The sequence below is a fragment of the Protopterus annectens genome, chromosome 10.part0 (genome assembly GCF_019279795.1).
Source record: "Protopterus annectens isolate FY-2018-M chromosome 10.part0, PAN1.0, whole genome shotgun sequence".
In the NCBI taxonomy this organism is placed as follows: Eukaryota; Metazoa; Chordata; order Ceratodontiformes; family Protopteridae; genus Protopterus; species Protopterus annectens.
This window is the reverse complement of record NC_056744.1, coordinates 632105078-632122413: the sequence shown is the minus strand read 5'-3', so window position 1 is coordinate 632122413 and position 17336 is coordinate 632105078. Positions and strand designations below refer to the sequence as shown.

Here is a 17336-nt window from a genome sequence, read left to right as displayed (position 1 = left end):
CACAAGGGCCTCTCTATCATGATAAGGTTTCATCATGTTAACATGGTAGAGCTTGTGCCCCTGTCTCCTGCCAAGCAGTTCTACCATGTAGTTCACATCACTTACCTTCCTTACCACTTTGAAAGGTCCCTCCCAAGCTGCCTGCAACCTGTTGTGTCTAACAGGAATGAGAACCATAACATGCTGCCCCACAGCATACTCTCTAGCTTGAGCATTCCTGTCATACCAGATCTTTTTCTGCTGCTGGGCTTCTGCCAGGTTCTCCAGAACCAAGCCCATGAGTTCCCGGAGCCTTGTCCGAGGTTTAGGACATATGCCATAACGGACTCCTTGTGGGATTCACACTCACCCTCCCACTCATCACAAATCATATCTAGAGGTCCCCTCACCCTATGCCCATACAGCAACTCAAAAGGTAAAACCCTGTGGATTCCCGGGGCAACTCCTTATAAGCAAACAACAGATGGGGCAAATATCTGTTCCATTCCCTCTTAAACTGGTCTGCAAATGCCCATAGCATGGCCTTTAGTGTAGAGTTTAACCTCTCCACCAGACCATTAGTCTACGGGTGGTAAAAGTGGTCTTTAGGTGCTTCACCCCACAGTGCTTCCACAGACAAGCCAGCAGGTCTGACATGAAATTGGCATCTCTGTCAGACAGTATTTCTTTTGGGAAACCTACCCTGCTGAAAATCTCTAACAAAGCATCTGACACCTTTTCTACTTCAATGGAGGACAGAGCCACCGCCTCAGGGAATCTAGTATCATAATCGACTACCGCTAGGATATACTTCTTCCCTGTGGAACTTGTGGTATTCAGAGGCCCACAATATCCATAGCTACCTTCTGTAATGGCTCCTCAATCACAGGCAAAGGTATCAAAGGAGCTTTTACCTTGTCTCCTGCCTTGCCTACCTTTTGGCACTGCAGTACCCTGCTACATCCCTGGAAACCCCAGGCCAATAAAAGTTCTGCGTAACACGTCTCTTGGTACGCTTTATGCCCATATGACCTGCAAAGGGAATGTCATGGGCTATGGCTAAAAGTGCCAGATGGTAGGCTCTGGGAACTACCAACTGCTGTATTCTCTCACCATCTAGCCCTCCCTCAGGGGTCCACCCACTATACAGATTCCCCCTTTCCTTGAGAATCAGGTGCCTCACTAGCTACCTCCCTTAGGCCTTGTAATATACGGTCTAAGAGCTGAGCCTGTCTCAACTCTCTCTTTGTAACCCTTCCCAGCTCCCCTTCCACAGGAAGTCTGGTATTCTCTGAAAGTGGTGCCTCACTGTCAGCCTGGGTACTACTACTCACCTCTGCCCTTGCAGTCACTCTGTCCAAGGGAACATCAGTACCCACAAGCAGTTGTGTTTCACCTTCAGTCTCACTACTACTGGGTAGCTCCCTCCATGATGTAGCCACCACATCGGTCCTGGCTTCAAGTGTGTGGTCTGTCTGGGACCCCCAGGCTACCAGACGCACATGCTTGTCGCCAAGCCTGACTGCGTGTCACTGCATGCACACAAGGTACTACATTATCAAAATCATTCCCTATAAGGACATCTGCAGGGATATCCTCAAACACACCTACTTGCTTGCTTCCTTCTCCACCCTCAGAGTCAAGGTGAAGCCTAGCCAAAGGTAATTGGAATGGGGTCCCTCCTAAAGCTCTGACTGGAGTAGACTGCGCAAACAAGTAGTGCTCCTCTTTAACCATTGCAGGCTTCACAATGGTTATGTCATAGGCTGTGTATCTCTTAGCAGTGGCCTATTTCCCATCTACTAAGATAGGATATAACCTCTTTTGGTAGTTTGGTACTCTTCTTGTCTCCAGACAACTTACTGCTAGCATTTTATCATTCCCAATTACTGACTCTCCAACCTTTTGTTCCCCACCTTGCCTCCATGGACATCTATATGCTAGATGGTCCCACTGGCTGCATTTAAAACATTTAACCCTTGGTCCTGGCCCTGTACCTGAACTAGTGGCTTCCCCTGTTACTCACGGACTCTGTCAGGGTGGTGTAAGCTACCCGCCATGGGTTCCCTTAGATCCATGTACGGCACTGGGTATCCCTTTCCTGTGCAGTGATGCCCTGCTTGCTAGGCATAGGTCTCCCTTTTTCCACAACTCATCTGCAATATTGCACTCACTATCTGCCAACCAAATCATCATGTCCTCGGGCACAGTGCTAAGGGCTTGCTCCCTCACCAAAAGGTCTGCGAGCCCTTCAAAAGTTGTGACCTGACATCCACTCACCCAGCCATGAAAATAAGTGCTTAACGCAGCAATATAGTCACACAAACTTTCATCTGCCTTGAGTCTATGCTCACAAAACTTTTTTCTATAAGCTTCAGGTGTGAACCTAAAACACTGATAAACAATTTTTAAAGAATTTAAGCAATCCGTATCAAACAATTTAGAAGTAGCAGTAACAGATTTACCATGGAGTAGGGGGGTCAGGAACTGTGCCCAGAGTCCTTGGTCAACATTATACTGTTTACAAACCCTTTCAAACATATGACTAAAACTATCAAAATTATCTCCCTCTGTAAAATGTGGAAGAAATTTACTGACCTTTGTTGATTCTGGGGTTCGATTACTCCCTTCCCCATTACCTCCATGACCCTGGCGAACAGTCAGCATCTCCTTTTCATGTTGCCTCTTCCTCTCATTTTCTTCAGCTTCCAGATGTCTCTGTCTCTCTGCTGATTCTAATGCCATCTGCCTCTCCTTTTCTTCATCCTCCAAATGCCACAGTCTCTCTGCTGATTCTAGTTCTAACCGTTTGACCTCCAGTTCAAGTCTCTTAACTCCAGACAGATTTTTAAGTCCTCTAAGGCAAAGTCGAACTGTCCATTTTCTGAGAGTTGCACATTCCCAAGGCCAGTCTGGTTGTCCTCTTGGTTGCTGGTCTGTAATGCAGCTGTGACTAGGGCTGCAATCATTTCTGCTTTAGTCAGGTTAGCATGCACCAGTCCTTTGTCTTGGTATATCTCAGCCAAATGGCTCCTTGCCAGCTTGCCATACTCCTCTGCTGACATCCTTGCCTGCTATCCCTGACTAACTCAGCTAACACAAAATAAATAAAACTATTGTGATAAGAAACTATAAATGTTCACTGTGTGGCTGCCTGACAGTACAAACACCTTCTTTAGTGACCACTGTTAACAGGCTACAGGAGATCAATATCCACACCACCGAATCCTAATATGTAATGTGGTGGTCCCATCATTGCCACCAATAAATGTGATAGCCCACCACTGGACCAGTAATCAAGGAACCTCAAACCTCACCAAAGGTACCAGTGAGGGATGTACACTGACAGGATGACATGGTACACATACAATATATCCAGATGCAGCTTTCTGCATCAAGTGCAATTTTCCTTAAGAGCACACAGAGACTACAATCAGTCCGGGGATGGTTTCTCCATCTTTCTCCAGATCCTCAATAAGACACCACACTATCAGAGCTATAAGGCTGAGTTCTCAGCTGAGTGGCCAAGTCAAGACCTCCAGCACCCTCTCTTGTCCAACCAGTGCTTTGTGTCCCTGCCCAAGTAGCTGATACACACACTCTTTTAGGTTTGATTTACACACACACACACACACACCTAGGAAAGGCTGACACAGGTTTACTAGCTATGCCCCCTTTTGCCCAGACTATAAGGTAGTTATCATTGCCACCAGCCAGCTCCTTATCAGCTACTTTAAGACCCTTAACTAAGGGTGTCCAATATTACTGAGTAATGTTACTATTAATACAAATGGTAGTTTGACCAAGAGCAAGGCTATTATGAATGGCCCACAGTGTCACCAAATAAATATGAAAGTACTCTCACAACTTAAATATCTCTAGACAGATCAGCCACAATAAAATGTTTAAATATATTTAATAATAGGTTCATAGGTTCATACTAGGCTATCTGCCCTAGGGCATTTATAAGCCTAGCCAGAGTGTGTTTGGCTTTCACCACCCATTTTAAATAAATTTTGCTATACCCTTTTTCGAGGTTAGTATACTGTGCTCTGTCTAACAGTGACACAGAAGTGATACCCGGGGTAAACCTACGATCTCCCATCCACTCATCAAGATTCCTCTTGAAGAGAGTCAATGAGGGACTCTGCCTAACCTGGACTGGGATTTTATTCCAGAGTGAAGGGAGACTCTGGGTTATGAATCTGTCCCTCCAGCATGTCCTATTTATTTCAGTGCTGAGGTTCAAGCCTCTCGAGCTCGTAGCTCGATGAGATTTGGATTTTCTGAGGTGCAGCATGTCCATTAATTCCGGGATGGACATGGCGTTATACGTCAGGCACAGATCGCCTCTGAGCAGGCGGTATGCCACTGAGTAGAGCTGGAGTTTCTTTAACCGGGCAGCATATGGCATCTGTTTGAGCCCTTTGATCCTCTTGGTGAGGTACTTTTGGGGTCTTTCCAGTTGCTGCAGGTGTCTGGTAAGGTACATCCCAAAAGGGGCATTGTACTCAATTATGGGCCTGATGAGGGATGGGTAAAGAGGCAAGATGACCTCCCCTGATCTAGATGTGAATCCCTTCATGATTAGGTGGGCTATATAAAATGTTTTTCTAACCACTTTGGCCACGTGGTGGTCAAATGAGAGATTGCTATCAACTTGGGTCACCAGGTCCCTAATTACTTCTTCCATACTTAATGAATTACCACCTATGTGGTAATTTGTGGGCACTTTGTTTTTGCCAAAGGGGATGACTATACACTTTGTGGCGTTTAGCTTGAGGCCATGGCTCTGGCACCAGTTGTCTGTTTCTATGAGGCCCTTTTGGAGGATGCTTGTGTCGGCTGGAGAGTCGATTATGGCGCCCAGTTTGCAGTCATCTGCGAACTTGGTCAGCCACAGTCCTTCCGTGTTGGCCTGTACCTCCGAGAAATATATACCAAACAAGAGAGGTCCCAGGACCTGTGGGACGCCACTTGTAACTGGTTTGGAGTCTGACATGGCTCCAGCAATTCTAACCATGTGGGTACTGTCCTTGAGCCAGTTTGCAACCCATCTAGTGACATAGGGGTTTATATTTAAGCTGGTGAGCTTATCTATAATGCCCGAGAGGGGTATTGTATCGAAGGCTTTTGCAAGGTCCAGGTAGGCTGTGTGGACCACCTTCCCCTCATTAATGGCCTTGGTGACTGTTTCAAAGAAATCGACCAGGTTTAAGAGGCAGGATCCGCCCTTAACAAAGCCGAACTGGGTAGGATCCAGTGTCTGTAGGTCCCCAATATCTTTATTTATGAGGTCCATGATGATCCTTTCCATAGCTTTGCAGACCACGCTAGCCAGGCTTATGGGGCGATAGTTTCCAGGATCCGTTGAGGCACCACCTTTGTGGAGAGGGACCACTGTTGCTGTACTCCACTCTTTGGGTACATATCCTGTAGTAAGGCTGAGACTGAACAGTAGTTTTATGTTTGGGTTTAGCTCTTCTTGGAGTTCATGTAGGACGCAGCCTGGGACACCGTCTTGTCCCATTGATGCTGTTTTTTGCTTTGGAGAGGGTGGCTCTTACCTGAGCATCTGAGATGCCAGGGAGGCAGCACTCTGCTGGGATAGATATTTGCCCTTTTTGGTGGGGAGGGGGGGGGGATTTTGCACTAAACCTGTCAGCTAGGATATTGGCAATGTCTGTGGGTTTGGTGTATTTTTTTGTCATTTTGGACTAATTCTGAGCATATCTGGGAATTCCCACCCAGCTTCCTAACATAACTAAAGAAAGCCTTGTGATTATCCTTAGTGTCCTGTGCAACTGGCCTTAGACGATTTTATGAGTGCCTGTAGTTTTTTGCTAATACTGATCAGAGATGCCTTCCCTTTTTGGGATTTTGCTCTATCATGTAGTAGCTTCCTCCTTCTATTGTATAGTTTGTTTATGGCTGGGGTCCACCAGACAGGATGTCTGGCTTTGGAGGATTGGGTCTTGGTTTTATTTGGGATTGCATGATCCATGGATTCCTGAAGATGTTCATAGAATGCGTTTATAAAGGATTCTGCGGTCTGGGCCGTATTTTCCACAGGCCCGGGGGCTTTAAAGGATTCCACCTCGGTTTTGAGGAGTGTGAAATTTGCTTTAGAGAGGTTTTTCACTGTGGTTTTCTGGTTAGGGGGTGGGGTCGGGATGTGAATATCCAGTGAGATTAGTTTATGGTCTGATCTTACCAGTGAGGGATACACTTCTGGTCTGGAGCATAGAGTCCCCATGTTGGTGATGATCAGGTCCAATATGTTTTCCCCTCTTGTGGGAGTGGTAACAAGTTGTTCCATAGCATCTGAGTTTATAAATTCTAGGAACCTTTGGGCTAGGGTGTTGGAGCTAGAGTAATGCTCCCAGTCTATGTTTGGGTAGTTGAAGTCACCCAATATAATGGTGTTTGGAGAGACCTTCATATTTTCCAGTGTTCTCAGGAAGGCCGAGTGGGGTTCCTGGGTTTGGGAGGGTGGTCTGTAGCAGGCTATAAACTGGAAGGCAGTTTTACCCACTGTTAGTTGCACATGGATAGTCTCTGATGCTTCGTGCTGTGCCACCAACCTGGAGGTGTGGGTATCTTTGACGAATATTGATACTCCCCCTCCTTTTGTGGTTCGGTCCAAGTTTTGGGGCCGAAAAGCATTGTATGAGGTATAACCTGGTAGTGCTGGGGTGCTCTCGGGTGCCTTGAGCCAGGTTTCTGTTACTGCACAGATATCGATGTTCTCCATGCTAAGGAGAGTTTCAAGTGCGTGCATCTTGAGGTTTAGACTTCTGGCGTTGAGTAGCATTACTCTTAGTTTCTTATCCCTTGTGATACCTATGGAGGTGGGTTGTCTTTTGAGCCTTGCCTAAAAAAGGCACTATGGGGGTAGCAAGAGCCTTTGCCAATATCCGAAAGCCCAGGGGTGATAGGTGCAAGCCGTCCCTAGCGAAGCATCATGGCTTGTCGAGCATGTCATCCCAGGATGACAGGCATTGGATCCCCTTTGAATGACACCAATACTTAAGCCAATTGTTGAAATTGATCATCTTTTCTTCATATTGTGGCATCATTCTTGGTGAGGGCAAGATGCTACTCAAGGTCAGGGACATACCGGCCTTGGCTACATGCTCAGAGAGCTCCTCTATGTCTCTTTTCATGTAGTCCAGGGAGGTACATCTCAGGTCATTCACACCAGCATGGACAATGACTGAGTCATATTTGTACTTGCCTTGGAGTGAACTGAGTGCTTGTGTTATGTAGTGGATCCTAGCACCCGACAGGCAGCTCACCGTGACCTTCTCCTTGTTCAGCCTGGTGAGCGGGACGTCAGTGTGCCTGACGATAGAGTCACCTATTACAAGTGTATCAGGTGTGTTGTTTAGCCTTAATGGCTGTGACTGTTCGGCACACTGGCTTTGTAAGCTATGTGTTGCACGTGTTTTGTTCTGGGGTAGCGGTTGCTTGGGTGTCTGCTGTGGAGGTCTCTGCTGCTTAGGCAGATTTTTATTTAGTGCCAAAAGAACAGGACAATACTAAATATGTACTTACAGTGACATCAGAGTTCAAAATCACATGAAATATTTAAAACAACATTGTAGGACAGTCTCAAATAAATGACGAAAAACATCTAAACTATACTTCACTACATTCCTGACTAAATCTAAGAGAATTAGTATACCAATGTTAGCTTACTTGCAGAGCATGGCAAATGTGGTGAATGGATCTTCTAGCTGATGGTGTCAGGTCAAAGACACAATACAGAATGCTGTGTTTCTCTCATGGGGTTCTCAATTTAATATATCAAATATTACTGCTGGGCTAGCTTGCAGAATTACATAATTTCTTGTCATTTGACTTCTAGTCCCCAGACCCAAAACAGCCATTGATGGCAGCTAGTATCATTTAGCATCTACCTGTAAAAATACATAGCCAAGGGCTTTTCCTCAGATATTTGGCAAATGCTGGAAGCCATAAAACAATAAAACACTTCTAAGACAATGCAGAAAGCTTCTCAGCACAGACACTGTGTCTCCTTGCTGCCATAAAGTAATTTAATTACTTATTTAAAATTTAATTTTTTTTCTGAAATTTACTAGGCTGAGGTTAATCTCCTGTGTTCCAGTTTCCACTGTAAAAATATATACATTTAAACAGTTACAATAGTATATGTACTTTTTTCTTCTCTTACAGCAGGGTGCACTGTAGCTAAATTTTTAAACTCAGTCCCTTACAAACCCTTTTCAACACACATATTAAACAATAATATAGGGAATCTCCAAACTCTGGATCCCACACAGTTTGGTTTTGTGAAGGGTAGATCATGCCTGCTCAACATGGTGGACTTCGTTGAGTCAGCCACCAGAGCTGTGGATGAAGGCAAGGTGGTTCATACAGGGTACCTTGATCTGGCCAAGGCTTTTGATACCATTCCCCACTCAGGAATCATAGAAAAACTCACTAAGCTTGGCATCAACTCTATATCACTAGGTGGGTTGCAAAATGGCTCACATATAGAACCCACAGTGTGAAAGTAACTGACTCCAAGTCAAACTGCTGACAAGTCACGAGTGGAGTCCCACAGGGTTCGGTTCTGGGTCCTTTCCTGTTTGATATCTACTTCTCTGAAGTCCAGGCCAACACGAAAGGACTCTGGCTGACAAAGGTAGCATACGATTGCAAGTTGGGAGCTTTTATTAACTCCCCAAGTGATGCTGACATTCTACAGAATGGCCTCACTGAGACCAACGACTGTTGTTAGAACTATGGCCTTAAGCTCAATGTCAAAAAATGTGTCGTCATCCCCTCTGGGAAAAACCTGGTTCCCATGAATTACCACATTGATGGTAGTCCACTGAACACAGATGGCGTTATAAGAGATGTGGGAACACAGGCTGACAGCAAACTCTCTTTTGATCACCACATTGCCAATTGGTCAGAAAGTCCTTCTATGTGCACATCTCATTGCTAAGGGTTTCGCATCCAGGAAGAAAGAGGTCATTGTCTCCTTCTACTCTTCCCTCATTAGGCCAATCATCGAGTACAATGCCCCATTTGGCATGTACCTCACTAGACACCTGCAACAACTGGAGAGGCCTCAAAAGTACCTCACAAAGAGGATCCTAGGCCTTAAACACTTGTCCTATATGGACAGATTAAAAAAACTCCAACTATTCTCTGTTTCATATCGCCTACTTAAAGGCAATCTCTGCTTGACTTACAAAGCCATGTCTGACCCAGCTTTGTTAGAAATGCTACATCTAAAGAAATACCAGTCACTCCGCACCAGACACTCCAGAGACCTCAACTTCATTACCACAATTAACAGAACATGCTGGAGGGGCAGGTTCATAATCTAGAGAGACTGCCCATGCTATGGAACAGACTTCCCATACATGTCAAGCAGAGCACCTCACTGACCCTTTTCAAGAGAAATCTTGATGAGTGGATGGGAAACAGAAAATTCACCTGGGGGATAACTCCAGTGGCTCTACTCGACAAAGGCACTCGGAACTAAGGTCGGGTGGCACTATGCCAGGTTAATCCTATGGCTAGGCTTGTAAAGGCCTCTGGGCCATTGGCCTAGTACACACCTATGAACCTATGAACATGTCTATACAAACAAGTTTGATATACACATACCATACAGTTCTAATACAGTTGTAACAGAAGCATCTTACACAAATAATTTCGATATTCATCAATGACATATAATTATTTACAAAATTCCAGATAGCTGTGCTAGCAGTACCTCCTTTTGTCACTGCAATTAAAAAGAGAACTTGGCAAACAGTGCAGGAACTGTTCAATTTAAAATAAGCAAAATAGAAAGGAAGAAAGAAATGCGATTAAAACAGCTTTTCACAAATACTTCGTATTGAATCTTTAATCATTATTGTGAAATGCAATATGTAATTTATGCTGAATGTCTTAACATTGTTATGAAATGCACTACAGTAGCCGATAGTATGTTTATAAATGCATGTGAGGAGGCATCAGTACAATGATGTAAAGTATGGATGGGGAAATAACTATTTTCTTGAGTGACAGCTGACTACATTAGCAGTGTCCATTTAAAAAATGGCTTTTTGTTTATACTGTTACATTTCATATAATAATATTGATATGCAGATTATACATTATAAGAACAAACTAAGAAAATGCAGATATAGTCATGGGTAATTTATTTCTGTTTATTTATTTATTAACCGCTTTTGTTGACTGGGAGAGTCTATCTGGGCAAGTAGCCAATTTTCAGAAATGGCCCGGGAAGAAAAGCTCCACAATTAGAAAAGACCCTGTTACATAGAATAAAAAGAGACGAATGGCATATCAGTTTGTTGCTTACAGGAGAAGTGAAGAGTATGAGTAGAACAGCATAGGATAAACAGGATTATATCAAGTACAATAATTATATTTACACTCAAGAGATAATATTAGTATATAGATTATATTTACATGTGTATTGTATTTGCATTGTTAGTATGATGTCACAACATACTTCCACTGGGTCCCAGAGTAGATAAAAATAAGTTATGTACTCATCATAGCATTCCATCTGTGTTGTCCATTTTCATTCTTCTTCAACTGATGGGTTCGGATATGCATTCTCACATCTAAGGTACAGGTAGCGCTGTGGGGAAGGCCTGCTGTGTTGGACTTCAGTGACTAAGCAGCAGGCTTGGCAATCTTCTTCTTACAGGAGCAACAGGAAAACAGATTCACTCACAAAGCCTGTTTCAGATTCACATTATCTGGTATACCTAAAACTGTGGTAGTGAGTGGCATAACATGAGACAATGTATGCAGTATTCAGTATCAGGTCAAATGTCGTACCAGCAGTGGGGCTACAATTTAGTACTAAGGTAGCATGTGCTTGTGATTTGCATTTGTTAAATTCCATCTTTGGTGTGACACTTAGTGAAATGCAGAATGTGTCAAGTACAGGAAGTAGAATAACAGTCATGTGTGTGTGTGTGTGTGTGTGTGTGTGTGTGTGTGTGTGTGTGCGTGTGTGCGTGTGTGTGTGTGTGTGTGTGTGTCTAGATTAGGGATGGAGTAAGGCCTAGGGAAAGGACATCTTTAGCACTATGCTTTTCTAGACAAGTGATATGCTTGGATTTATACACACCAAAGGGTGCACTATTCTATCATCTATCAACATCCTACACAGCAGTTCTAGTGCTGTAGTTTGCTTTGGCATGGACCTTCCATGATAATTAGCCAAGACAAGAAATGCCTGTAACTCTTGCTTGGTGGGAACAGCACCTTATATCTGGGAAAAGGCATATACCTTTCATGTCAAGAACACTCATTAATTCTTCAGTTACCTACTTAAGTCAATTCAGGGCCATAAAAGTGCTGGATCCTATGCCTGCAATTAATGGGCTCAACGCAGAAAAATCGATCTTGGGTAGGAAACCAGTCCATCACAGTGTACAGAATAAGTCCAACAATATCCAAGCTGTGATTTAATGAAGCCATATTTAGATTTTTCTCAATGCTCAGAACACAGTCTTGCAATCTTTACAGCAATTTATGAAAGTATTGAGATACTTTCTGTCTTTACTCTAATCAGTACCTCAGCCAAGTACACGACTACATTCAAACATAAAGTATCCATCATTCCTTGAGAAACAGACGACACACAATTCATACTGAGGTAATCTTTCATAAGTAGAACTACAAAATCTGTTTTCTGACAATGATAGCTCATGTCTGTTGATTGAAATTGCAGCCTATCTTGTACAGGCTGTTTATATTTTGACATGTTTTACTTCTTTAGGTAAACTCAGAAATCATGTTACAGACTCAACTGATGGATAGTTGAGTTTTTTTAAAGCACGTTTGTATTTATACATAATGAATTAATTCAAATGCAATAACTACCAAACCACCGTCTACATCAAAGAATTACTGTTGGCTTACTGCTATTCAGGTGCCCCAGTCATCTTTCTTAGCAACTGCCTGGGGTATACATTAAGTCTTTTGGGGTGGGAGTCTCTTAACATACCAGCTCCTTCCACTATATCTACAGTGGAAAACAGCAGCCAGCACTTACAGCTTGTAAAGAAAATGTGCCATCACTGATATCTGCATTTTTAGAATTAGTACAGGCTGAGACAGCAAAAAATGTGTAAAGCTAAGTCAAACATTTTTTTTTTTAATTCAGGTAGGTATGCCCAGCAGGAAGGGATAACTGATTACACAAACATCATTATTTATCAAGCCTTTAGCTTTGAAAATTGGGCGTTCTACCCGAAATACTGCGGCTGCCCTGCTATACACCATAGTTTGCTATGAAATCCATAAAGCAAAACTCCGAGCACGCCGAAATATAACAACTCAAAAAAGGAAAGAGTTTTTTTTTTTTTTTGGTTGGGGGCAAGCCAAAAACCCATCACCAAAACTTTATACACCCACAAACTCCGTGGTCGCACCAAATGGCAGACTTGAGAAATGAGAATCACTGCAGTCACACACTTGGAAATCCCACTGCCAGTTGTTTTCCTGTGGAAAACTGCAATCCATGTTTTGTGTTAATTCGGGCAAATGACATTTGGGGAATTTCACCTCGGACAAATCTTCTCAAATGTCTAGATTTTCACAGAATGTCGAAATTTTTGCCTTATATTTTTGGTCTGTTCCTCATAAAATTGGGTATTTTTTTTTTCTGGATTTTTGTGGCAAATCAGTGAGGACTAAATTCATTATAATGACAGGCATTTGAGTTTCAGACTTCATATCCTTCAGCACAAGGCCTTTTATTCTAGGAAGTGTCTACTTCATAAGAGCAATATTTATTTTTTTTCCTATTTTTGGGGCTTAGCCCCCCCCCCCCCATTATTTTTGGCTTTGTCCATCTTTTTTTTTTTTTTTATTTGTGCTAAGAGGTTAAGCACTATGGGCCAAATACACGTACCTTCTTTTACATCTCAACTTCTTTACGCAAGAAATCTTGACAAAGCTAAAAATAATTTGGAAACAAGGAGCACAACTGCTGGGAAAATTTCAAATACTGATCTTTTACACTTAACAAGTTGGTGAAATAACAGGTTTTGTATTAGCATGCATATGGCGAAAGCCAACACATTCCGGCTAGGCTTATAAATGCCTTCGGGCAGATAGGCCTAGTACCTACTTATGAACCTATATTTCTGAAGAATATGAAGTCTGAAACTCCAATGTAGGTTATAATTTAGTGCATACCTCTAATCTCCAGATTTCAGCCTCATATTTTTGGTCTGTTCTTCACAGAATTTGTGATTTTCTAGCAAACCACTTAGGTTGAAATTACAAAATAAAGACATATTTTGTTTCAGCCTGCATAACCTCCAGAAACTTAAGTTAATACAAATCCAATTATTGTAGAAACGTTATAAGTTTATGATAGTGATATCTAAAATCTATCCTATTTTGTGCCACATTATTTTAGGCTTTGTCCAAATTTCTGGTGCTAAGGGATTGAGAAGTATGAGGTCTTGTCATTTTTATTTATAAATTGTGGTTTTTCAGACAAATCCTAGAAAACTGAAATCACTAAAAGTCACCAAATAATGACATATATTTGAGGTTCAGGCTTATTACTCTTCAGAAAATTTGTGATAACACAAAACCACTTAGTATAGCAACTTTCTAAGTTTATTAGAGCGATATTTAAACGTTGCCCCCCGATTATTTTTGTCTTTGCCCAGATTTCTTGCACTACATGTATAGATTTAGTAACTTCAACTATCCACGATTTATCAGAGAACCTCTAATTTTATGAGGGGCAGCCCAAACATTCTGCGTCAGTTGAAAGATTCTGATACCAAGCAGTGAAATACGGCCATCGTCACAGCCACACCTTTATATCCGTACCAGTAACGCGTGCACAGACACACAGCGTCTGAGTACCCCTGAGGGTGTGTGGCGAGATGCCTAATAATGATGACTGTTTTTATGTTGAAACGACTGTTCAGGTCTGGAAGGAAAATAAGAAATCAGGCACTGCGCTCATTTCACTGACCCGCCCCACAACAGGTAAGGAACTTACGGCGGAAATGTGCTGGCAATTCATATAAAGATGCTGCAGTCATGTATATGTGTACTAGAAAAAAAGTGCCAAATTAAAGAAAGGGCAGCTTATCGGACTATACATTATTAATTGTAAACAAAGTGTGTTCCTAATTATATGGAGCCGCCGTAGTACCCCCATAGACAACCGCTTCCAGTTGTTATTAAATACAAAATGAAGTGTATATAGGGATGCCACCTTTTCAAATGCTCAAAGTGGGACATTTTTGGTAGAAACGCCAGATTTTGCAGGCCAAAACATTCCGTCAGTACAAAGGACAGAACTTCCCTTTTTTGCCTAAATAAAAGCTTATTGTTTCTTATAACATTTAGGTGTTTCAGATACAGAATACCTGTTTTAGAAAACTATTACATAAAATATAGGAAATAATTTTGCCCTAAAATCTCAGGACATTTGCCATTTTCACAATTTTTTGCAGGACACAACTGCCCAAAGAGGGGCTGTCCTTCGCAAAGTGGGACAGGTGGTAATCCTAAATGTATAACTTGTATCCATACCGCTCAACCTTTTTGAGCAATAAATCTGAACAAAGCCATAAGTACTGGGGTACAATGGCCCCAAAATAGGGACATTTCTTAAATATTTCTCTTATAAACTTAGAAAGTTGATGGAACAACGGGTTTTGCATTAGCATTAATTATCAGAAGGGTATGAAGTCTAAATCTCAAACGGCTGCCATTTATTTTCTGACATCAGCTCCCAATTATTTGCCAGAAAACAGCATTTTTTATGAGAAATAGGCCAAAAGTGTGGGACAAAAATCTGGACATTCTGCGAAAATATGCACAGTTGAGAGAGATGTAGTTAATTCATCACCAAAGTGATCGTTAACCAGAAAAACAAAATGAAACTTTCTCCCAGCAAAAAGAAAGAATGTATACACTTGTGCAAAGTAATGCGCAAATTATTAACTAAACGTAAACTCCCGAATAGTTAACAAGAATGCGTTCCCACTTATCGAAGACGTCAAAATACTGTATTTCCACTTACCAAATTTGGGGAAAGAAAGGGCAGGAGGTACATGAGCTCTTCGGAAGCTGCTTCCTTCGAGAGGCGGAGGCCTTCTTTTCTCAGCAATGTTGGGTGCCGCTACACGTTCTGTACTATCTTCCCTGCTTGGTACTGCATTACATATGGCATGTGGGCCACGCTCCACGAGGGAAGAGGCAGCAACCGCCATTCGAGAAGAGCCTGCTGATCTGTGGCTGTCTTCGTTGTGGACCTCACGGGCACCCTCCACTGAAGATGAAGTGTCTCCTGCTCCCGGGTTGCCAGAACTAGTTACCGATGAACAGGCTTTTATTTCTTCTTCTTTTGGAAGCTGTTTCTTCAGTGTTTTCTGAGCTGCCGTAATTTTTTGCCTCTCAGTGATGAGGTAACATTTTTCACACTGGCACTCTTTCCAGTTACACTTGCTACCATGGCCCTTCACTGGCACGATGAAACCATGGTTCCTGCAGCGGGAGCATTTCGGAGTTCTTGAGTTTTTCATAAGTTCACCTTCAACGTTAGCCATGTTGTGAATACACTGACACCTTCTCTTCTTCTTCAGAGCACGGAAAAAAATGAATACGTTGACTAAGTTACAATGTTTCAAGTTATGGACGTACCAAGAAGTTACCATATCGGGAGGGGTTACAGCTATTAGTCTATACCCATGTAAGGTAACTGTGCATATGTTCTCTTCACCCCATCCCACTTTACCCCCCTTGTACTGTAAAGTGTATCATCCGCAAGAGTTTCTCTTACCCTTCATATGGGTGATGTATGTGTCTTTGTCGATTACATTTGATGCTGGGAACTGATCGTTTAAAGTTTACTAGTGCCTTAACTGGTGTATTAACATTGCTTTAATGAGTCAGCAATTACTTTTTGTAGACAGAACCTTAAGGCATACCTCCCAGTTTCTTTGCAAAAAAAAAAAACGTACAATATGCTGGTTGCATAAGTGTGCACACCCTTAAACTTACTTTGTTGTGTGTGGACACCCTTTAACTAATACTTTGTTGAAGCACCTTTTGATTTAATTACAACATTCTTGGGTAGGAGTCTATCAGCATGGCACATCTTGACTTGGCAATATTTGCCCACTCTTCCTTGCAAAAAGCCCTCCAAATCTGTCAGATTGTGAGGGCATCTCTTGTGCACAGCCTTCTTCAGGTCACCTCACAGATTTTCTATTGGATAAACTTTAATTTTCTTCTGGCGAAGCCATTCTTTTCTTGATTTGGCTGTATGCTTGGGGTCATTGTCGTGTAGAATGGTGAAATTCCTCTTCATCTTCAGCTTTCTAGCAGATGCCTGAAGGTTTTGTGCCAAAACTGGCTGGTATTTGGAACTGTTCATAATTCCCTCCACCTTGACTAAAGCCTCAGTTTCAGCTGAAGAAAAGCAACTCTAAAGCATGATACTGCCACCAGCATGCTTCACAGTGGAGATGGTGTTCTTTTGGTGATGCAAAGTGTTGTTTTTGCACCAAACGTACCTTTTGGAATTGTGGGCAAAAAGTTCAACCTTGGTCTCATCAGACCATAACACATTTTACCACATGCTTTTGGGAGACTTGATGTATTGTTTTGCAAATTTAAGCCGAGCCTGGATGTTTGTCTGTGTAAGAAAAGGCTTCCGTCTTGCAACCCTACTCCATAGTGCAGACATATGGAGAATATGGGAGATTGTTGTCATATGTAGTACACAACCAGCAGTGGCGGCTGGTGACTTCAAATTAAAGGGGGCTGCAGTAGACAGCTGAATGGGTGAGGCCAATTGGGAAGGGGTGTGGCTAACTAGAAAGGGATGGAGCTATGCTCAAAACCACAACAACCGGAACTTTAATTAAATACGCTGCCCTGGCTGCCAAACCATCATTACGAGAGTCCAATCAAGACAAAATAAAGTGTAGATGAAAAAAATATTTCAATGCATTGGCTACATGACAACTTACTTAATATCTAGATGGAAACACAAAGGTTGTGAGGCATGAAAAAATAAATTGCTTTTTAAATACATTACTGGAATGCCAGTCAAAATCAAGTATAAAAAACCAAGCAGCACTTAGCTCAAACCACTTCTCCTTGCACTGCAGTTCTAATTATAATTTATATTCAGCTTTATAAAATTACCAAGTAACATGCTGAAAGTAGCAATCTCTGTGATACCCCCACTTGTAAAAATGTTTCTTATCCAAAAAAGACCTGCTGCCTGACAACAACTATCTACTTGTTTCATGGGGAGCACATGATCAAAGTACAAAATGAACAGCGAACAAGAAACA

The 17336-nt window shown here is 42.3% G+C and overlaps 1 protein-coding gene across 1 annotated transcript in view; it reads right to left on the bottom strand.

Moving 5' to 3' along the window:
- DMRTB1 (DMRT like family B with proline rich C-terminal 1) overlaps positions 1 to 15722 on the bottom strand; it is a 795185-nt gene extending 779463 nt beyond the window's left edge. Inside the window, exon 1 of the mRNA XM_044085456.1 lies at positions 15053 to 15722. Coding sequence (XP_043941391.1) covers positions 15053 to 15686 — 634 coding nt within the window. The 5' untranslated portion in view covers positions 15687 to 15722. The remainder of the gene's footprint in view (positions 1 to 15052) is intronic.
- Positions 15723 to 17336: the final 1614 nt, after the last annotated feature.